The sequence below is a fragment of the Tachypleus tridentatus genome, chromosome 3 (assembly GCF_004210375.1).
Source record: "Tachypleus tridentatus isolate NWPU-2018 chromosome 3, ASM421037v1, whole genome shotgun sequence".
Taxonomy (NCBI): Eukaryota; Metazoa; Arthropoda; class Merostomata; order Xiphosura; family Limulidae; genus Tachypleus; species Tachypleus tridentatus.
Genome location: NC_134827.1, coordinates 50,342,750 through 50,367,048, shown reverse-complemented (window position 1 = coordinate 50,367,048; position 24,299 = coordinate 50,342,750). Strand labels below are relative to the sequence as shown.

General features: G+C 34.7%; 1 protein-coding gene across 3 annotated transcripts in view; it reads left to right on the top strand.

Moving 5' to 3' along the window:
• Positions 1–24,299, top strand: part of LOC143246819 (protein O-mannosyl-transferase TMTC1-like) — a 63,897-nt gene that overhangs the window by 14,085 nt on the left and 25,513 nt on the right. Inside the window, exons 4-13 of one of the 3 annotated variants that reach the window (XM_076493989.1) lie at positions 1,398–1,501; positions 4,106–4,295; positions 6,997–7,118; positions 8,149–8,313; positions 11,691–11,804; positions 12,757–12,900; positions 14,888–15,099; positions 15,443–15,578; positions 19,948–20,092; positions 21,120–21,257. In XM_076493989.1, coding sequence (XP_076350104.1) covers positions 1,398–1,501; positions 4,106–4,295; positions 6,997–7,118; positions 8,149–8,313; positions 11,691–11,804; positions 12,757–12,900; positions 14,888–15,099; positions 15,443–15,578; positions 19,948–20,092; positions 21,120–21,257 — 1,470 coding nt within the window. Of the gene's footprint in view, positions 1–1,397; positions 1,502–4,105; positions 4,306–6,996; positions 7,119–8,148; positions 8,314–11,690; positions 11,805–12,756; positions 12,901–14,887; positions 15,100–15,442; positions 15,579–19,947; positions 20,093–21,119; positions 21,258–24,299 lie in introns of those variants that run through there. The other 2 variants (XM_076493991.1, XM_076493992.1) reach the window with 2 other exon arrangements.

Here is a 24,299-nt window from a genome sequence, read left to right as displayed (position 1 = left end):
CTATATAATTGTAATCGTTAAATATTAACTGCCTCTTTTATAAGCCACTCACAGCTTAAAATGCGGTATTACGCAGATTCGATATGTGAAGCTCTACAACAGGGCCGCGTCTTATAGGAACTGGTACAGGCAAGCATCTCCAGCCACTCCATCACTATATTTAATATACTTCTAAAGATATATACGTTGTTCAAACAAGGGAAAAGGGATCTTCTTTGAAACTTCAATATTCTCGAAATGTATTATATACACTGTTGTATTTGGAATATATACATGTGTGTCACTCTTAACAGAATACAGGCAGCTCTAAATATTTTACCAACAAAAACTGGATCATCTAGTTCTGTTGTTTGACCACATTTATCCCAGATTTTGAGCACACATTAATTTAAACTCCGAGATTTCAGGTCGTACGTTCTAAAGGTATATGTTATTGATATGACACTGCGTGATATGTTGTTATTGAACTTTTTTTTTTGGTTGATCGAGACGCACAACTATAACCTAAATCAAATCCCTTTTTATATCACATTTTATTTTTCTGTTAAACAATGTGTTATAGCAGAAAGTTTTATGTCGTTTAACGTTTGACTTTACTGTTAACAATGTATTATAGTGACAAGTTTTATGTTGTTTATCATTTAATCTTACTGTTAACAATGTATTATAGTGACAAGTTTCATGTCGTTTATCATTTAATTTTACTGTTACCAATGTAGTATAGTGACAAGTTTTATGTTGTTTATCATTTAATTTTACTGTTAACAATGTATTATAGTGACAAGTTTCATGTCGTTTATCATTTAATTTTACTGTTAACAATGTATTATAGTGACAAGTTTTATGTTGTTTATCATTTAATTTTACTGTTAACAATGTATTATAGTGACAAGTTTTATGTTGTTTATCATTTAATTTTACTGTTAACAATGTATTATAGTGACAAGTTTCATGTCGTTTATCATTTAATTTTACTGTTAACAATGTATTATAGTGACAAGTTTTATGTTGTTTATCATTTAATTTTACTGTTAACAATGTTTTATCTTGTTCTTGTACCATTTAGTTTTGTCTTCTTATAACATAAAATTGGATTTGTGTTCTGTTTTTGAAAATCTTGCATTACCACATAATTTAAATAGTGTTCACTAAACACGTGCTACCATAGACTTGTCTTAAGTAGCTTAGAAATGTTTGTTACAAAAAATTAAATTCATATTTGTCACATTTTAAACATATAACATAAAAAAATTAGCGTATATAACTTTCTAATTTTTTAAAAAAGTTTACCGTAAATACATTAATATAAATAGTTTAACTTGAACACTTACTATTTTTTTCTTTGTAACACTTTACCCTAAAAATGGCTATGGATTTTTTAAACAACTTTTTAACAGCTTGTAGTCCTTTTGGGCTTCCGTACATGGATGCTGCGTGGTTCTTTACCAACGTTCTCGGCACAAGACAATCCCGCTGCCTTTTCACCCTGTTTGCTCACGAGGTAAGTGTGCAATTACGTCACAATATTATTATCATTTATATGACATAGTTTAGCTATAATTACCATAGTTAACTCATCCGAAAATAACAACTTAATTACAACTTTGAGTGTAGTTTTAGTTTTATAAATGTTGTCGCGGAATGCTGTCTAACAGTGATCTACGAACTGACTGGTGATTGGTCAATTGAGCTATTATTGTTCGGTAGTTACAAATTTGAAATGGTAGAGATTCCAGAAATGAGTTGTGTACAGGTAAAATCGTTTTAACTGTTATTCATGATAGAACAAAATTTGTAGAGCACATTTGGATTTGGACATTGTAGAAATAAAATTAGATGATAAAAAAAATGAATTTTACTTTCCATTTATCAGGCCTGAAATAGTGTTTTGTTATAAGTAATATTTAGCCTAAATTACATTAAAAAACGCCTCAAAAGAACTCTAGCACTTTCGATAAGTTTACCAGTTTTCCTTTAACATCCATTCTACTGAAAAATAATGTAACAGCGTTAGGGCTTAAACAGATAACAAGAACAACAAATTGATAATGTTAGGGCCTAAACAGGCTAAAACAACAACAAAATAATGAGGTTAGGGCCTAAACAGGCTAAAACAACAACAAAATAATGAGGTTAGGGCCTAAACAGGTAAAAACAACAACAAAATAATAACGTTAGGGCCTAAACAGGCTAAAACAACAACAAAATAATGAGGTTAGGGCCTAAACAGGTAAAAACAACAACAAAATAATAGCGCTAGGGCTTAAACAGGTAAAAACAACAACAAAATAAAAGTATTAGGGCCTAAACAGTTAAAAACAACAACAATATAATAATATTAGAGCCTAAACAAATAAAAACAAAATATTAGCGTTAGGTCCTAAACCAGTATAAACAACAACAAAATAATAATGTTAAGGCCTAAACAGTTAAAATATAAACTAAATGTTCGATATTTTTGATAGTAGCGTCTGTATAACTAGTGATCATCGTTAATAGGTAAATATGTATTGCAGTTTTATGTAAGATATTTTTTTAGAAATGACAATCTCACAGTAGAGACTTTCAAGACATGGTCACATGGTTAAGGCACTCGAATCGTAATCCGAGGGTTGCGGGTTCGAATTCCCGTCACATCAAACATGCTCGCCCATTCAGCCGGGGCTAGGCGTTATAATGTAACTGTGAATCCCACTATTCGTTGGCAAAAGTGAGTTGACGGGTGGGTGGTGATGACTAGCTGCCTCCCGTCTAGTCTTATACCGCTAAATTAGAGACACCTAGCACAGATAACCCTCGTGTAGCTTTGCGCGAAATTCAAAACAAAACTTCCGAGAAATGGTCAAGATGAAAAGTTGCACGTGGTAAATTAGTTCCCGATTACAAAGTGTAGATGCGTTTATTAAAACAAGAAGATTGACAGTTTTGCTCCCTCGAGATTTGAAGTACGATCCCTTCTTTTAACAATAAATCGTTTCATTATTCCCTGCTACAGACCAATGATCTGTAATGTTATATTTGATGTATCATTTGGCTGCGTCGATATAAGTGATATACGCTGGAATTATATGGCACCCATTCAGGCAACCGCACCTCCTTTATTTTTGCTAAACACCGAAAAAAAATCGAATCCCGGATTGTAGCGTTGTAAGTTCATAAACCTACTGCTGACACACCGAGAGGTTTGTTTATTTCTTGAATTTCGTTTGTTTGTTTGTTTTGAATTTTGCTCAAAGCTACTCGAGGGTTATCTGTGCTAGCCCTCCCTAATTTAGTAGTGTAAGACTAGAGTGAAGGTAACTGGTGATCATCACCCACCGCCAACTCTTGGGATACTCTTTTACTAATAAATAGTGGGATTGACCGTCACATTCTAATGCCCCCACGGTTGAAAGGCGAACATGTTTGGTGTGACGGGGTTCGAACACTCGACCCTCAAATTAGGAGTCGAGCACCCTAACCACCTGGCCAAGCCGGGCGGGTTGAATTTCGCGCAAAGCAACTCGATGGCCATCTGTGCTAAACGTCTTTAACATTGAAGTGACAGACTAGAGGTAACAAATTATTGAATATCACCCACTGTCAACTGTTGGACTAACGAAAGAGGTGTTCAGGGAATCTCAGTTGTACATTCGTTACAGGTTAGTGGTTTTGAGAGTACTATTTTGAATGGATGTAATTTGAACAGGTTTTCTAAACTCTCCACGTGAGATGATGCGAAGAAATAGGTGTTAATTAATGAATTCAACTTGTATTGTGAGAATAATGAGAGAACTGGCAGGGAGATTGAATGAAACGTGGAATTTAGTGAAGCCACATTCGATCCTCTACAAGCAGCAATATTCAACTCTAACAACTCCTAAAGAAGCGCGTGTCCCACTGGTTTGTTTTCAGAATTGTTTTAATGTCAAAAGAAAAACCGAGTAGTTAGAAAACAAAAAATCACTGAAGGTTAGGAAATGTTCTTTTTCTTGTTCTTTATTCTAAAGTACGGACTCCATTATTAATATCTGTAATTAATGTCTAATTTATCAATAAAAAAAACTGTATTAAACTATGCTAACCTCTAAACAACATGAAGTTCTGACTTCGTTTCGAACCCTAGATTTCTTACCAAAACCTACTTGGTCACTTTCAACGCTTGGCTGGTCCTCTTTCCTTCTAATTTATCGTATGATTGGCAAATGGGAAGCATCCCTCTGGTGGAGACAATCTGGGATAAACGTAATCTCGGGTCAATCTTTCTGTTTGGAGGGATTGGTGCCATATTCATAACCAGCAGAATAACAGTCAAGGTAAGAAGAGGTAGGTGTTGGTGATAAAAAAAACACACCAAACAATATGAAATTGCACATGATATACAAAAACACCAAACAATATGAAATTACACGTGATATATAAAAACACCAAAAACATGATATACAAAAACATAAAACAACATTAGGTTACACGTCATAAACAAAAACAAAAAACACATGAATTTACACGTGGCAAACAAAAACACCAAACAATGTGAAATTACACGTGATAAACAAAAACATCAAACAACATTGGGTTACAAGAGATAAACAAATACATCAAACAACATTGGGTTACAAGAGATAAACAAATACATCAAACAACATGAAATTACACGTGATAAACAAAAACATCAAACAACATTAAATGTCGTGTCTTCAGAACAAAGATCAGGTCCTAATTATGTGTTGTATTACATTTGTCAGGTATTAATTATGTGTTTTATTACATTTGTCAGGTATTAATTATGTGTTTCATTACATTTGTCAGGTATTAATTACGTGTTTTATTACATTTGTCAGGTATTAATTATGTGTTTTATTACATTTGTCAGGTATTAATTATATGTTTTATTATATTTGTCAGGTATTAATTTTGTGTTATATTACATTTGTCAGGTATTAATTATATGTTTTATTATATTTGTCAGGTATTAATTATGTGTTGTATTACATTTCTCAGGTATTAATTATGTGTTGTATTACATTTGTCAGGTATGAATTATGTGTTGTATTACATTTGTCAGGTATTAATTATGTGTTTTATTACATTTGTCAGGTATTAATTATGTGTTGTATTACATTTATCAGGTATTAATTATGTGTTTCATTACATTTGTCAGGTATTAATTACGTGTTTTATTACATTTGTCAGGTATTAATTATGTGTTTTATTACATTTGTCAGGTATTAATTATATGTTTTATTATATTTGTCAGGTATTAATTATGTGTTATATTACATTTGTCAGGTATTAATTATATGTTTTATTATATTTGTCAGGTATTAATTATGTGTTGTATTACATTTGTCAGGTATGAATTATGTGATTTATTACATTTTTCAGGTATGAATTATGTGTTTTATTACATTTGTCAGGTATGAATTATGTGTTGTATTACATTTGTCAGGTATTAATTATGTGTTTTATTACATTTGTCAGGTATGAATTATGTGTTGTATTACATTTGTCAGGTATTAATTATGTGTTGTATTACATTTGTCAGGTATGAATTATGTGTTGTATTACATTTGTCAGGTATTAATTATGTGTTTTATTACATTTGTCAGGCATTAATTATGTTTTGTATTACATTTGTCAGGTATGAATTATGTGTTTTATTACATTTTTCAGGTATGAATTATGTGTTTTATTACATTTGTCAGGTATGAATTATGTGTTGTATTACATTTGTCAGGTATTAATTATGTGTTGTATTACATTTTTCATGTATTAATTATATGTTTTAATACATTTGTCAAGTATTAATTATGTGTTGTATTACATTTGTCAGGTATGAATTATGTGTTGTATTACATTTGTCAGGTATTAATTATGTGTTGTATTACATTTGTCAGGTATTAATTATATGTTTTAATACATTTGTCAAGTATTAATTATGTGTTGTGTTACATTTGTCTGGTATTAATTATGTGTTTTATTACATTTGTCAGGTATGAATTATGTGTTGTATTACATTTGTCAGGTATGAATTATGTGTTGTATTACATTTTTCAGGTATTAATTATATGTTTTAATACATTTGTCAAGTATTAATTATGTGTTGTGTTACATTTGTCTGGTATTAATTATGTGTTTTATTACATTTGTCTGGTATTAATTATGTGTTTTATTACATTTATCAGGTATTAATTATGTGTTGTATTACATTTGTCAGGTATTAATTATGTGTTGTATTACATTTGTCAGGTATTAACTATGTGTTGTATTACATTTGTCAGGTATTAACTATGTGTTTTATTACATTTGTCAGGTATTAATTATGTGTTTTATTACATTTGTCAGGTATTTATTATGTGTTGTATTACATTTGTCAGGTATTAATTATGTGTTGTATTACATTTGTTAGGTATTAATTATGTGTTTTATTACATTTATCAGGTATTAATTATGTGTTTTAATACATTTGTCAGGTATTAACTATGTGTTTTATTACATTTGTCAGGTATTAATTATGTGTTGTATTACATTTGTTAGGTATTAATTATGTGTTTTATTACATTTGTCAGGTATTAATTATGTGTTTTATTACATTTGTCAGGTGTTAATTATGTGTTTTATTGCATCTATCGGATTTGAATTGTCTTTTATTACATCTATCAGGCCTTATCCATGTTTTTCTATTAAAACAAATTGTGTGGATTTGTTAAATGTGTTGCGCTATAACCATGTTCTCATTGGTGTTTTCTTCCTATCACTACATTAAACAATCTCCTATTGGTCACTGTAATACAGTATACTGCACCTTCGTGCAATAGAAATTAGAAACAGTACAGAGGGGAAGATTTTATGGACTGTGGAGTTGAGAACCATGTTTCATTTCCACCAGTAGAGGTCTTCACGAGGTCCATAAAAGACTCCAGTGCAGTGTATTATATTAAAATATTGTGCAAAAATGTGTCTTTCACCATAATTGAACCACATAACACAAGGTCTTCTTTAATTGTTTGTGTCCAGATGAGAGAAAGGCTCCTGTTGTCAATGGCTCTTGTAGTACTTATCTTACCATTCCTACCAGCTTCCAATCTGCTTGTAACAGTGGGATTCGTTGTGGCCGAGAGGACCCTTTACATCCCAAGGTACCATTCTTACATGTGGTCTACACAGTTTAAACTATACTATATTCATACCGGTGAGGTACACGTACATATTTCTAGGTTATCTAAATAGTCTAAAACATACAATTTGTATATACAATATATCGTCTGACAAGTATAACTGCTAAGCCTAACATTCTGATCGACTGATCGCATGGATATTTGGTGTTGTTTTTTTTATTCTGTCATAAATGGATCTCTTCCCATTAATTTTATTTTTCTACCGATTATTGTGCCTTTTTATCTTATTGACAAGTAATTCGTGAAATACAATACCGATATTTTAACAAAGGCTACATACTTGTGTTGTACTTCAAATACGTATAGCTTACAGTGAACCAGATTAAATCAAGCAGTGCATGTGTGTGGGTCAGGTTTAAAAATTACCAAATAGAGGGCGATATACACATGTATCTGGTTAATGATCCAATTTATAATTTTGTTATTGTTCAGGAAGAAAAATTAAGGGTCCTGAAATGCATATGTAATCTTTGTTTAACGTGTGCGCAGGCGTACATAAACCGTCAATGTATATCAAAACTGGAAACACCATGAGGTTAAAATTAATTTACATAAACATTGATTGTTCGTTTTGTATGTACTAAAATAATATATCTATATAGCAATAAAAAGTTATTATTTTAAATTATGTTGTTACCACTAGAGGGCGTAATTATAGTATATTATGTTTGACAAGTGTTATATTAATTTATTTTTCTCAAACGGTTATTAGTTATATTTAGTCACTGATTTTGAAGGGAAAGACGACGTCATTACATATTTCAAAAACTCTGATTAAAACTCATTTCACAATCGAATAACTGTATTTTAATTTAATTTTATACGTCAACTTTAGTTCAATGACCTAAAACGGAAGAATCGGATGGTGTTTACTTCTCTGTGTCTCTTGTGTATTCTGTCCAGCGGATTTCTTATCTTTTTAACACTAACTTGGTCAGTGATAACATGTTTCACACGCCAGCTAATGTTGTCTTTTGTTCTCTTAAAACAGCGCAGGAGTGTACATTCTTGTCACACATGGGCTCCATCGGCTCAGGGTCTTGAGTCCCAAAGCGACCTGGGTTTGCAGGACAAGCACGTTCTTTGTGCTGACCGTGTTTGTGTGGTGGACACTCAGACGGAACACCGTGTGGGAATCCCGTGCGTCTCTTTTCAAGTAAGAGCTCACGATTAATAAGAAAGTTATCCGTTTTTTTTCTTTCTTTTTTCGTCAGACATATTGCATTTCCGGAACGGAGTATTCCGAACAAACGGAACCGTGTGAACATTTAAATAGGACACGATCTAGGTTAAACAGGTCTCTAATGGTGTGAAATAAGGGGTTATGTCTGCTCTGTGTAAGACAGCATAAGAAACGTTCACTCCTTTTTATCACAGGGTTTCACACTGAGATACATCCTTGTGCAAATTAATTGAAACAAGACGGAAAATTACGATTTTTTTCAATTTTTGCGTTTTATTTTTGAGAATCCAAAAATTACTCACAAATTAATACATGATATAACCGCCTTTATTTACCAGAAGATCATTACTCCGCTTTGGTATCGAGTGCACGAGTTGACTGCAATCTTTACTAATTTTTGGATTGCGGTACCACACCTCAATTATGGCCTCAATCAGCTTATCTTTCGTAGTACAGTCTTTTCCCCGAAGTCTTTCTTTACAAATCGCCCAAAGATTTTCAATAGGATTTAAGTCCGGAGAGTTTCCAGGCCAGTCCAGCACCTTTATTCGCGTTGTAGTCATAAAATTCTTCTCAAGTTTCGATGTGTGGCACGGAGCCAGATCTTGCTGAAAAATGCCAGATCCATCTGGAAATCTCTTTTTCAATTCTGGAACGACTCTTCTCTGCAAAACTTCGATGTACTGTGGTCCTCGCATCATACCTTCTACGATAGATAAGCCTCCGACGCCATAGTAGCTGAAAAAGCCCCAAAAATTTTCTTCAAGGGATGTTTTACGAACTGATTGACGTGAGATTCTCGAAGTTTTTCACCTGGAGATCTGCGAACATGCAGATTTCTTTGACCCTGTACGAAGAAATGAGTCTCGTCACTGAATAACACCTTCCTCCACTGTTCTTGCGTCCATTTCTTGTATTTCAGACCCCATTGATACTGTTTTTTCTTCATTGAGTTTGTAAAAGTTATTTATTGACTGGTCTCCTTGCCCTTTTAACACAATTTTGAGTGACGTAAAATTCCTCAAAATTTCGTCATATATCCCAAAAATAGATCGACCGTACTGCAAAACACAGCTAATGACGCCGTCTGTGTGAAGAAATGACTATTAAAGGAAATCAGTGGGTCCAGCGAGCCTACACCGGCTGCCATGCTGAAAATATTGTAAAATGACCATTTGTTTCAATTAATTTGCACAAGGGTGTAAATGCGTTATGCCTATTGTAGGAATCGAATCCTTATTTTAAGCAATATAAACCACCTCTTTTACAGCTAAGCCACTAGAGGAGGACAAGAATAGTTGTTACTGTATTCTTAATGTACAGTTTCACGTTGCGCTATCCACACTATGTCGACAACAGGGGCTCGAGCCCCAAATTTTATTGTCGTGAGACCGTAATCTTACCTCTGACATACAGGGGACGAGCTAGAACTGATGTACATTATTGTGAGGTATTATACGTACAAAGGGATCTCGAAACCTCATTTCGTGTATTGAAATTGACCATTAAAAACTACTTGAGAATAAACCACAGTATTGGTGATTCTTTAATACACTAATGAATGTGAGACACATCTTGTTGTGCTTTTGGTACAACTACTTGTGTTTCGAGACAAACAAATAAATTCCATCAACTGTGTCAAGTTTTCCAGTGAGTCATTATTCACTGCTCGTGCATACCACGTGCTATAGATTTTGTGAGTGTATCGAAAGACGTTCTACTGAGCTGATACAATTCTGTATTCCGTCGGTTCTGTATTCCCCGTTGTACAGTACAATAATGTAAAGAAAACGTGCCCGCTTAGCGACGAAACAAGTTATCTGTTAGATCTTTAACTTTAGGCCTAAAATAAGGGTACGTTTTACGTGTATGGTAAAATAAAGTAATGGGAAGATTTTCCGTTTTTATTTTTACACACGATTATTAACAAAAATGTGTTTATTTCTTCATTTTTTTTTTACTGCATAGGAATACTTTATTTACTGTGGTCTTACGAGCGACGGTAAGTTTACAGACTTACAACCCTAAAATCCGGAATTTGATCCCTCTTGGTGGACAGAACAGGTAGCTCTGCTCTAAAACAAAGTTACAACAATATGTTTCATAATTATACGGTCTTACTCGTTTGTTTCAGAATTTTGGAACAACACAATACAACGGCAACCGTACATAATTACAGTTAATTACAACTAATTAACTACCCTTGTTTTCTGCCGGTGGCTCTTGGTTTTAAACATGACCCTTGAAGCGAGCCATCGACCTCAAATTGGTGACAAGAGGTCGCGAACTTGGAATACTTACTTCCAGTCACAGTTCTGCATGTTCACTATTTTGGCAACGTTTAGTTATCAAAATTATGACGACGTGTTTCAGAAACCCAAACCTCTACGTAACTAACACCACAATTATATTCCTAACCTGAATTATTAAGGTACCGACATTATATAACCTATTGAAATATCAACATTATACCATATTTTAGTAACCCAATATGCTAGTATAACAACACACCGTTGTCTCTGTATAACAACACACCGATGTCTCTCTATAACAACACACCGTTGTCTCTTTATAACAACACACCGTTGTCTCTGTATAACAACACACCGTTGTCTCTCTATAACAACACACCGATGTCTCTCTATAACAACACACCGTTGTCTCTCTATAACAACACACCGTTGTCTCTGTATAACCTAATCTACGTTAGGCTACTGAAATATCTACACCGTACAATCTCGTAGCAATCTGAGTTACAAGAATAATAACGTATTATTGGTTCATTGTAACTCGCTGCTAGCTTTTAGCCCTAATTCGTATCTTAAGTTCGTTACAAAATACTAAATTAAGCGTAAATGATATTAAACATTCCCTTTTGTGCCAAACTCAAGAGTAATAACATGTATTTGGAACTAACCTAAGCGCATCCCGAACCTTGTGAGATAATATTGGGATTATGGCCGATAATGTTGTTAATAGTAAAATTGCTCAAATGGTGCAATAATACATTCTAAATCTCTCTAAGTATGGCTAATTAGTTATATTGATGGCGCGGTGAATGTTTAGTTGCTTGCTGGTAACAGAAGTGGTTCTTAAATGTTCATACTTACAGTTCAAACACTTTATAGCGAGACACTAAAATATTATTTATAAGTTAATTTATTGGTGGGTTATCAATGTTTATATAATATGTTATATTATTATATTATATATATTATGAGATATTTATTTCATATATTATGGTATTAACGCTTCACCAGCCTACCAAACTGGATCACTCTTGCCTTTGTTTAATCACGTGATGTTACCATTAATGTGTTTATACGATCAAATTTAATACACTTCTACAGGTCGGGGATCGAAAGTGTTCCTCAGAATGCCAAGGTCCACTACAACTACGCGAACTTACAGAAGGATCTGGGGAACGTGGAAACAGCAATAAAACATTATAGGATTGCTCTCAGGTATGGTGTCCATGTTAGGCTTAGCACTTTTAAACCAAACAATATAGTGAAGTTGAAGGATTTGTACAGCCAGTTTAATGCAAGCAATATAGTGAACTTAATGGATTTGTATAGCCAGTTTAATCCAAACAATATAGTGAACTTAATGGATTTGTATAGCCAGCTTAATGCAAACAATATAGTGAACTTAATGAATTTGTATAGCCAGTTTAATCCAAATAATATAGTGAACTTAATGGATTTGTATAGCCAGTTTAAACCAAACAATATAGTGAACTTAATGGATTTGTATAGCCAGCTTAATGCAAACAATATAGTGAACTTAATGGATTTGTATAGCCAGTTTAAACCACACAATATAGTGAAGTTAATAGATTTGTATAGCCAGTTTAATCCAAACAATATAGTGAAGTTAATGGATTTGTATAATTTGTATAATCCAAACAGTATAGTGAACTTAAATGATTTGTCTATACAATCTAAATCGAAAAATACAGTGAAGTTAAAGTACTTATCCAGACAACGACACAACAGAAAGTCTAGAAACTTACAATACTGGAATCCAGGATTCGATTTCTCACGGTGGGCACAGCAGATAAACCAATGTGGTTTTGCTTGAAAACAAGCTTCATATATATTTACATCATAAAATAAACCTTTTGCATTCAGTGAAATGTTAACGATGAAATAAATGTTCTTCAAATTTAAACATCCACTTTTCTCCACCAGAGGGCAGTGTTTAGTTGTTCTCGTAGAAATAGACATTTCTCGTGTGTGTCTCATATTCACGAAGAATCAAACGAACATAATGTCTGATATGCATGATAAAAAAAATAAAGTTAACCCAATGTTATCAATCGTACTTGTATTTGTTTCTGACAAAGTAAAAATTATATTCCCACGAGGGAGACGAGATGTAAATCGGTGTAAATTTCTGTTCCCTGTCTCACAGTTTGTGGCCCGACTACGCAAGCGCTCACAATAATCTGGGAACCCTACTCAGTGACCCTGTCGAGGCGGAACACCATTTTAAAGTCGCCATTGCTGTAAACTCCTATCACGCACGGGCCTACTTTAACCTTGCTAATCTGTACAGGTAAGATACTCTTTACAGGAAAGGTGGGACAAATGAAATAAAAAGTAGAGTTTAGAAGAAACAATTAGAATGAACTTTATTTTTTTACTTCCAACAAATTTGTTTTATACATGTGTACAGTGTGTGGGTTGATCGCTTCACACATGTGTACAGTGTGTGGGTTGATCACTTTACACATGTGTACAGTGTGTGGGTTGATCACTTTACACATGTGTACAGTGTGTGGGTTGATCGCTCTACACAAGTGTAGAGTCTGTGGGTTGATCGCTTCACACGTCTGTACAGTCTGTGGGTTGATCGCTTCACACGTCTGTACAGTCTGTGGGTAGATCGCTTTACACATGTGTACAGTCTGTGGGTTGATCGCTCTACATATGTGTACAGTCTGTGGGTTGATCACTTTACACATGTGTACAGTGTGTGGGTTGATCGCTTCACACATCTGTACAGTCTGTGGGTTGATCACTTTACACATGTGTACAGTCTGTGGGTTGATCGCTTCACACATGTGTACAGTCTGTGGGTTGATCGCTCTACACATGTGTACAGTGTGTGGGTTGATCGCTCCACACATGTGTACAGTCTGTGGGTTGATCTAACCAGGAAATTACTTTCCAGTTTCCGGGCTTTCTGTAAATAAAATCCACATATTAATTATTTTATTGTTAGATTCAGTTTAAGGTATTCAATAAAAGAAAAACACGAATGACCAGCAGTCATTGGATGGGTTTTTATTTCGTTTGTTTTTTTAAATATAAAATTTTAAATCATTTTTAGCTGCGGCAAATCGGCTCAAAGAACGGTTCTGAGTTTTTAAAAGTACAAACTTTTAGCTTCCAGCTCCACCATCTCTTGACCGATTTGAGATCCAATTACAGTTTTGGATTCAAGAGATCAAACACTTTCGAATGATGTATCTAAATACGCCCGAGGTCTCACAGATTAACATGCATAAAACAATTTCAATTTATGGTTTGTAGAGATCCTGATGAGTGATAATATTGTACTCGCGACCCAAGCTTCATATTGCTGGCGCACAAAAATACAGCAAATAAAACGGAAAATAAGGTCTCACAGATTAATTTACTCTAATCCTGCCGCGGTTACTGAAGGTTCCTTCTTATGATTTCTTGTGATAAAAAATTACAAGTTCGCATGACAATGTTTTAGAGGGGAAATTTATATACCCCAAGAGTGAAGGACATGCGTCATGTCCGGATGTTAATATACAGGCGTCCACCTACATTCTTCCACTTTTATTGTAACATGTACTAAACTACTTGCATTGTTCTACTTGTATTGTAACATATACTAAACTACTTGCATTGTTCTACTTGTATTGTAACATGTACTAAACTACTTGCATTGTTCTACTTGTATTGTAGCATGTACTAAACCACCTGCATTGTTCTACTTGTATTGTAACATGTACTAAACTACTTGCATTGTTCTACTTGTATTGTAACATGTACTAAACCACCTACATTGTTCTAATTGTGTTGTAAAAATAAGATTCACTGAGTGTGGGCACACTACGTAACATCAATGTATCCTTCACACCACGTAACATCAATGTATCCTTCACACCACGTAACATCAATGTATCCTTCACACCACACGTGGGTAACATCAATGTATCCTTCACACCACGTAACATCAATGTATCCTTCACACCACACGTGGGTAACATCAGTGTATCCTTCACCCCACACGTGGGTAACATCAATGTATCCTTCACACCACACGTGGGTAACATCAATGTATCCTTCACACCACACGTGCCTCTATAAGCTCTCAAATATTATTTCCAAGCTAGTAGGGTGTTCAGTTAAACTATCTTTAGTGGTCAAAAATATATTTTAGTTGTTCAAAAATTAATCGCTTTAATTCTGACCTACACACTCGGTGAGGGCGTTCAATCCACGTGTTTTTAAGTAAGATCTTCCAAAGACCACATACATAGATAGATATATTTATTTTTCTCCAGCAAGCAGGATAAAAGAGAGGTAGCTGAAGCTTTCCTAAAACGAGCTATCGACATCGATCCGGGATTTGCCGAAGCATATTCAGCTTTAGCTTCTCTTTACGCTGTTTTTGGTCACGTGAATGAAGCGGAGAAACTCCATCTAGTGGCACTTAGCTTAAGTCCTGACAATGTCGACGCCCTTAACAACTACGGAGTATTTGTTCAGAATTTAGGTGAGAAATCGTTGTGAGAAACTTTATTGAGTTCACTGTGAAAACAATAAAACCGGTTTCAAGTAATTATTTCCTCAAGAACTGGTGCCTGTAATTACTAAAAATTAGTGTATTATCAGATAAACGGGCTTTCGGCCGTAATCCCATTAATACCTCATGAAACTGGAATTTAAAAGTATTAGTTTAGCCTTAACTCCACATATTATAAACAAATAATGGAAAATAATCTTTATAAGTGTATATTAAATCGATCACTAACTCTTACTTTATATTAGTTAGTTCACATGCTCAATGTAAAATGTTAAGAATTCCCATACTAGATAGGCAAATATCTATTTCCTAGGGCGTGAAGACGAAGCAGTTGAATTTTATCAGCGAGCTGTTAGGATTCATCCTAACCACACGGTGGCGCTGCTCAACGCTGCCAGAACACTGCGTTCTCTAAAATTTATTGATGACGCTGAGAAACTCTACAAAAGGTTCAGTATCCAGTTGTAATACATTTTAAACTAAATATTAATGCTGACTATATCCAATAATTTAGTGGTTAAATACTAATTTACTAAAATGACAAGTTGTTTATAACTGACGAATAATTCCTTCTTAGATCATCTTTGTTTGCATTATAAAAAAATAATAAAACATGAAACAAACGTTTTCCGAAATCTAATTCGTTAAACAATTCCTTGTGTTAGCTATTTTTAGAAATGTTACTAAACCTTGAACAGTGTGAGACTATTGATAAAAACATAAAACTATACTAATTATTTTACTGTTTTATTACATTTTATATTTGATCAAAATATTCCTGTTTGTTGTTATATATTTAATCGAAACAGGCATGACGTAATGGTTTTGTTTGTTTGTTTTTTAATTTCGCGCAAAGCTACACGAGGGCTATAGGCGCTAGCCGTTCCTAATTTAACAGTGTAAGAATAGAGGGAAGACAGCTAATCACCACTACCCTCGGCTCACTCTTGGGCTACTCTTTTACTAACGAATAGTGGGACTGACCGTCACATTATAACGCCTCCACGACTGAAAGGGCGAGCATGTTTGGTGTGACGGAGGTTCGAACCCGAGACTCTCAGATTACGAGTCGAGAGCCTCCTAGCCATGCCAAGCCTAACTTAATAGTTAACGCGCCGGATCCTAAATCAACGGATCTCTGGTTTACTCCGTGATCCCGAAAAAAATCACAACTTGTATTTGAAACACTGGGAGCGCTGTAAACGTAATGATGAAGTCACAGTATTAGATTAGTCTAGTTAAAGAGATGGCAGATGGTACTGATAACTAGATTTCTGATGCCTGGTGTCCAGTTAGTGTGTAGTCATCGTAGGAACATTCTATAACGTTTCATACCACTTGGTAAAGAGATGTCAGTAGGCGCTGTTCACTAGATCCCTTCCTTGTATTTTAACAGTTCCTTGTGTTGCTGCTCTTCATAAGTATCCGAGACAAACAAACTCCTTCAATACGTGTATTGGGATTCCGAATATTTAAAGACACTCATTTAGCATTCTGTTCCGTATGGAACGTGAGAATATAGAGCCTCTAATACTTTACTGGATTATAGAACCAAACCTAACAAGGACGGATGTGGTTTCTGGAACTTCATACTTAGCCATAACCAATGCAAGAAATGATTCCTTCTCAGCTCATTTTACTAAAGTGTATTACACTCGACAATGAAATAAACAATGTTACCTTCGTCCAGCCCAGGTACAAAAATACTTGCTTGTAAATTTCACTAAACATCTCGATTTCTTACGCACCAATCCATCGTTCATTTTTCAGCTATTTGTCTCTTTAAATATTTATCTTATCTTTCTAGGAAAAAATGTTATGGTTCTTAAAAAAAGTAATTTGAATTACAATTGCATACGTTTTACTCTATTAAAAATAAAGTTACATACGTTTTACTCTACGAAAAATAAAGGTTGGTCTTAGTAGCTTTACCAGTCGATTTTCTTCACAAAAAGTCCATTTACTCTACAAAAAATAAAGGTGGGTCTTAGTAGCTTTACCAGTCGATTTTCTTCACAAAAAGTCCATTTACTCTACCAAAAATAAAGGTTGGTCTTAGTAGCTTTACCAGTCGATTTTCTTCACAAAAAGTCCATTTACTCTACCAAAAATAAAGGTGGGTCTTAGTAGCTTTACCAGTCGATTTTCTTCATAAAAAGTACATTTACTCTACCAAAAATAAAGGTGGGTCTTAGTAGCTTTACCAGTCGATTTTCTTCACAAAAAGTCCATTTACTCTACCAAAAATAAAGGTTGGTCTTAGTAGCTTTACCAGTCGCTTTTCTTCACAAAAAGTCCATTTACTCTACCACCAAAAATAAAGGTTGGTCTTAGTAGCTTTACCAGTCGAGTTTCTTCACAAAAAGTCCATTTACTCTACCAAAAATAAAGGTTGGTCTTAGTAGCTTTACCAGTCGATTTTCTTCACAAAAAGTCCATTTACTCTACCAAAAATAAAGGTGGGTCTTAGTAGCTTTACCAGTCGATTTTCTTCACAAAAAGTCAATTTACTCTACCAAAAATAAAGGTGGGTCTTAGTAGCTTTACCAGTCGATTTTCTTCACAAAAAATACATTTGTCTCCTTCTAGTACTGTAATATTACAGATAAAATATTTCTTCATAAAAGCTGTGGATATTCTGAACCATGAAGACCAGAAGCAACTGAGTGTATCCTTGAAACACAGCCAGTCTATTTTATTAACGAGGGGTAATCAGAATCTACAGCATCATTGAATTTCTATCGCTGAGTTCGCAACTTATCGTTTACTTTATTAGATAGAGACGACGAGAAAGTCGTTTGCGGACACAAAGAACTGCGCTTTAAAAAAAAATTGTTTTTTTGTCTTTGTCTTTCAGAGTAGCTTAATATTTATCCAAACGCGAGGTTTCGTGTCTTTTTTTAACTTTTATCTTTTGTAAGAAAGCCTCAAGACAGCTGTGCGCTTCAGTGAACGTGCAGTAAAAAGAAACAACAAACCTCGGAAATCGTGTATATTACTAAACGTCTGCCGTTTCTGTCCAATACGTTCCTGGTATTTGATCTCTTCAACTTGAATGACGCACTTAGTGACGACCATACGATCTAAACGGCCAAGCTAACCCTAATTAGGAACTGGTGACTTCTGGAGTAACATCACGCTACCAGCGTTTGCCGTCTGTGCGTCTGCTCTTTTCTTAACCGAAAAATGTGACTAACTTCTGTTTCCGTCCATTGAAATTATAGTATGTGTTAAGCGGAATATCACGGTTCGAACCTTGGAACGTCTAATTACGGTCGGTCCAGCACAGACATTCACTTTTCTTGGACTTGTTGATCAGAACTGTGATTTACATACAGTGGTGTGTCCTTACAGTTTCAAGTTATTCGGATATAAGATAACATGCCACAGGTTAATTATTGAAAGCATATTAACTGGATACCGTTAACTCCTAAATCATATAATCATAGTTACTGTGAATCAGCTAGGATAGTTTTAAATATAGGTTTATCGGACTGTTGTAACTGTATAACAGGTAGATTTATCTGGAACATGTAACAAGTATAACAGTTAGGCTTATCTGAATCGTGTAACATGTAGGCTTATTGAACTGCATAACACACACGTTTGTGTTAGACTTTCCAGTTTGAGGTCCTTCCTCACTTTCTGTATCATCCGAACAGTAAGTATGTTTGTCAACAACAATAAGGGTGCGTGCCCTAAAGGCTGGTTTTAGTTAAAACTATAATTAGGTCTTGTAATAAAGATTCGGGAAGCTGAAATTAGCGAGTATTTTTTACTACTACTTTTAAAGTCCAGACAAGTAAAGATATGGACACTCAATAAAGCGTTGCTTTAGAATTTTCATTACAAAGAGTCAAGCAACTTCTTCATGCGCTTGTGTCAAAGTTCCGTGAAGTTAGAAATGATGAATGAAATATTATAATTAATTTTATTACAAAATGTAGATCTATCTACGTGCGCCCCCTAGTACAGTGGTAAGTCTACGGATTTACAACGCTACAATCTGGGGTTCGATTCCCTTCGGTGGGCTCAGCCCGATGTGGCTTTGCTATAAGAAAACACACACGTACTCTATCTTGGTTAGAGACGATATTAAAATTATTTACATATATCAAGTAAGTAATTTTAGGGGGGGGAGGCATCATCAGGGGGGTTACCGCTTTTCTCCCACGACGTAAATGTAATAAACACACGAAAACGCATTTCCTGAGAATGACTTTACAGGTCCACGTGTCAATGAATGTTTAATTGTGCCAGTCGTTAGCAGTATTTCATTTACCAGAATCAATATGCTTGTAAAGTTGACTGTTTCACTAGGTAATGTCTTTCGCTCGTGAAAAGCGAGAAAAACAAAACCGACATCCATGCGCTGAAGCAAATAATATTTTTTTCTTAACGTAATGTCTTACTAGAATGAATAAGAAACAAAAAACCCGTAGAAGAGAAGTCAAAAGAATAGAACGTTTCTCTCTTTGTGAACGAAAAAAAAACTATATTCTCAAGAATTTGACTTTTTTTAATGTACAGTTACAATTAACCAATAATATAAATGCGGCCCTATTTTTTAGTGTGTTACATTAAATTGTAATTGTTTACAAAGACTGACGAAAACTGACTACATTGTGTGTATTTTTCTAAGTTGTCAGTCTGAAATTGTTTCTTGCACTGAGAGTCCACTACGTTCATTGTTCAACATTGTTAATGTTATACAAATTATCGTCTGCCAAACTGAACATTACACTTTCAGTAGGAATCGTTGATTGTTCCCCCGCTAGGAGGAAAACTGTGTAACCGTGAAATTGACTTTTGTTTTAGAGCCCTCTATATGGAAGAAGATCCTCAAGTCATGGACAACCTTGGGACTTTGTACATAAAGTCAGGACGATTGGAAGAAGCTAGAAAACTGTATAGTAAGTTAACTCAAAAGCACGGAAGTTTCTTGGATGGTAAAATACATTACGTAAGTAAACAGTTTAAACATCCAAAACTTATGTTCTAATTTTATATGTCGAATTAAATAAACAAAGATCAGTACATATTTCTTTATCACCAAACAAGTTCCTTACTCTTTGTTGGAGGTATTACGTAGCAACATTTTACTGTGCATTTAATAAATGTTCTTATAAACTATTCCCTGTTGGTCTGCAAACTCCAGTCGTAAGTTTAATTTGTCTGCTATTTTACATATGATTTATAGTCCTTAAGGAAAATTTGGATAGGAAATTATTTAAAGTGGCTCAAACATTGTCATGCCTCGTTAGACTGGGCTAATACATAACAAACTATGTGGCATGCCTAGGCCTAAAGTGTTTTTAAAATGGCTTAAACATTGCTGAACTTAAAAGGGCTGAGGTATTACACAAACTGTATGACAGAGTGAGGCTTAAATTGTTTTAGGTTGGCTCAAATATTGCTAAACTTAGTAGGACTGAGCTAATACACGACAAACTATTGACAGGCTTAGGCGTAGGTTGTTCTAAGTTGATTCAAACACTACCAAGCACAGTACAACTGAACTAAGTTGCAACAAACTGTGTGACAGGCTTAGGCCTAACTTGTTTTAAATTGGCTCAAAGTTTACTATTAAACTCAGTAGGACTGAGCTAATACACGACAAACTATTGACAGGCTTAGGCCTAGGTTGTTCTAAGTTGATTCAGACACTACCAGGCACAGTACAACTGAACTAAGTTGCAACAAACTATGTGACAGGCTTAGGCCTAACTTGTTTTAAATTGGCTCAAAGTTTATTATTAAACTCAGTAGGGCTGAGCTAATACGCAACGAACTATGTGATAAGTTTAGGCCTAAGTCGTTTTACATTGGCTCAATCAATGCTGAAACGAGAATGACTGAGCTAATATTCAGATCAAATTTGTTACATTTTAAATTAATTTCGCAGTCTGTTTTTTGTACAGTGATGAAGTGTTATGGCTTATTATTCATTGAGCACAAATAATGTTGATATCGTTTAATATTTTGTGCAGGCTCAGCTTTTGATACAAGAACGAAGTTTTTACGACGCTGAAGTCTTGTTGCAGTCAGTGATCAACATCAACGCCACCTACCGGGAAGCTTATCATCAGTTGGCCATTCTTTTCATTGAAACAAACAGAACTTCGGAGGTATGAATGAGAAACACCGCCTGTAAAAGAGGGACAGACGTATAATTTGTAGACTTCAACTTCGCGTTCCCTTCTCGCAAAATTACATTCGGTGCTTTGAGGCCGTGCGTGCACCATAACAGTAACCTAAGAGTTGGCGGTGGGTACTGTTAAATACCTACCTTCTCTCCCCAGCTTATCAGTTCAAAATTATAGACAGCTGTGTAGGCTCTTTATGTGGGATTTCTGGAAATTATTAAAATATATATTTGTGTTTTAACTAACGTAACTACTGGATTCAACTGATAGACTGCGTCAAAAGTAATTATATAACCAGACGAGATCAAAATTAATGTAAAGTTGATTTTAAATATATTATTTCGAGGTTAACTTGAAGTATTTTAGCCATTGTTCGTTTGAGAATGAGACGTGAGAGATCAAACATTTTAAATCAATGGTATACTTATTTTTGCCACACCTTGTATCTCTCTGTGTGTGTTAATCCATTAACAGTGATTGAAGTACAACAAATATAGACTAATTAACGTAAAGTTTATGATTTTCGTCATGTATTGTTTATGGGTCAGGGTTACTATCACTTGCATGGACAAAAACGCAGACGTTAATGATGAAGTTTCGCATCTAGCAACTTGCCAGTTTTTGCTTATCGACGTATATCTGAATATCTGTAATTTCCACCTCCCACCAAGTTATTATAGCTTATTTTTCAACATTCATTGTTACACAGCTGGTTCCAACATCAGATTTGTTTTCGTCATTTCTAACACGCAACATTACCATCTGTACGGTCAACGAACTGCAGCTAGGTGGCTACACACCAAGCTGTAGCAACCGAACACCTTGTTTAAATCATTGCAAGTACGTGTATAAACAACAATGGTTGAAATCTTATATAGAATAGTCTGTTCTAACAGTTTATATCTGATCTTCACAAGAGATCTGTGTTTCAAATCTTGTATAGGATAGTCTGTTCTAACAGTTTATATCTGATCTTCACAAGAGATCTGTGTTTCAAATCTTGTATAGGATAGTCTGTTCTAACAGTTTATATCTGATCTTCACAAGAGATCTGTGTTTCAAATCTTGTATAGGATAGTCTGTTCTACCAGTTTATATCCGATCTTTACAACAGATCTGTGTTTCAAATCTTGTATAGAATAGTCTGTTCTAACAGTTTATGTCTGATCTTTACAACAGATCTGTGTTTGAAATCTTGTATAGAATAGTCTGTTCTAACAGTTTATGTCTGATCTTTACAACAGATCTGTGTTTGAAATCTTGTATAGAATAGTCTGTTCTAACAGTTTATGTCTGATCTTCACAAGAAATCTGTGTTTGAAACCTTGTATAGAATTGTCTGTTCTAACAGTTTATATCTGATCTTTCATTAGATCTGTTAGTTTAGTGATCTGTTTAACAGTTTATATCTGATTTTTGATTAAATCTGTTTTAACAGTTTACTCCCGATCTTTGATAAGATCTGTTTTAACAGTATACATTTGATCTTTAATAAGATCTGTTTTAACAGTTTACTCCTGATCTTTGATTAGATATGTTGGTTTAGTGATCTGTTTTAACAGTTTACTTCTGATCTTTGATTAGATCTGTTGGTTTAGTGATCTGTTTTAACAGTTTACTCTTGATCTTTGATTAGATCTTGGGTACGTCTTGGGCAATTACCAGCGAACAATGAAATTGACCATTTTATTAGAACGCCCTCGCAGCTGAAAGGGTGATTCGAGTGCCTTAACCATCAGGTCATGCCAGGCCGAGGATTAGCTAAATATTGATATGTGAGAACATTAAAGTGTGTATTTCAGAGTGTCTCCTTTAATGGTTCTTCACAAATCTCGAAGACGAAGTGCACAGTTTAGATTGATGTTCTATTGGTTTTCTGTTTAAACATGATGCTTAGAATCAATCAATACCGTATATATTGTTTTAAGTCCGAATTAGTCCATCATGATGACCTACATTACTTTATGACATTAGAAACACTGCACAATAGGCCCAACTATGTTTCATTGGTTTGCTGACCCAAGCTGTGCTGATAAGTCTTGTATAGGTGGACCTGTGGTCTACAGCAAAGGTTCGGGCTAATTAAAGAATACATTACGTCACAGCAGAGGGCCGGACCAATGAAGGATTGCATTACGTCCCAGATTCACTTTTTAAACTCACCTCTAATGAAAGAGCCGATAAATATTTGACACTATTCATATATAATACCATGAACAATGACGGAACCAATCTGACAAATGAGTATTTACTAATCGTTAAATAAAAATTAATAAACGTATACATTAAATGAAGTGTCACTACGTAGTTTTAACCATTTTATTTTATAGGACTGGCTTCATTCATTTATAAGTTACGTGACCAATCTGTTTATTTTAGTTTTGATAACACCTTATTAATATTATAATTAACGGCACGATTAAAAATACGAAATCACTTAATTAATTAATAGTTCGTAAACCAACGAACTAGAAACGCTAAAGTCCGGAGCTCGAATCCTCGTCGTGGAAAGAGCGCAGGAGTCTGTTGTGTTGTCATAAAACCAATAAATAGCTAATATACCATTTTGGTCCGGCATGGCAAGGTGGTTAAGGCACTCGACTCGCAATCTTACGGTCGCTGGTTCGAATCCCCGTCACACCAAACATGTTCGCCTTTCAGCCGTGAGAGCGTTATAATGTGACGTTCAATTCCACTGTTCTTTGGTAAAAGAGTAGCCCAAGAGTTGGCGGTAGGTGGTGATGACTAGCTGCCTTCCTTCTAGTCTTACACTGCTAAATTAGGAAAGACTAGCACAGATAGTCCTCCTGTAGCCTTGCGCGAAATTCAAAACAAACAAATATACCATCCAGGCTAAATAGTGCTACTGATATCTATGTCTGTTTGCTACTGAAGTGACTCGAGGCAGTTTCTATGTCATTTTTATTCGTAACATGCTAGCAGCTGAATTGCATCTTTCGGAGAAACACATCAAAACTCTCATCTATTCGATGCGAAGTAAGTTGCGTGAGGCCAACACATTCG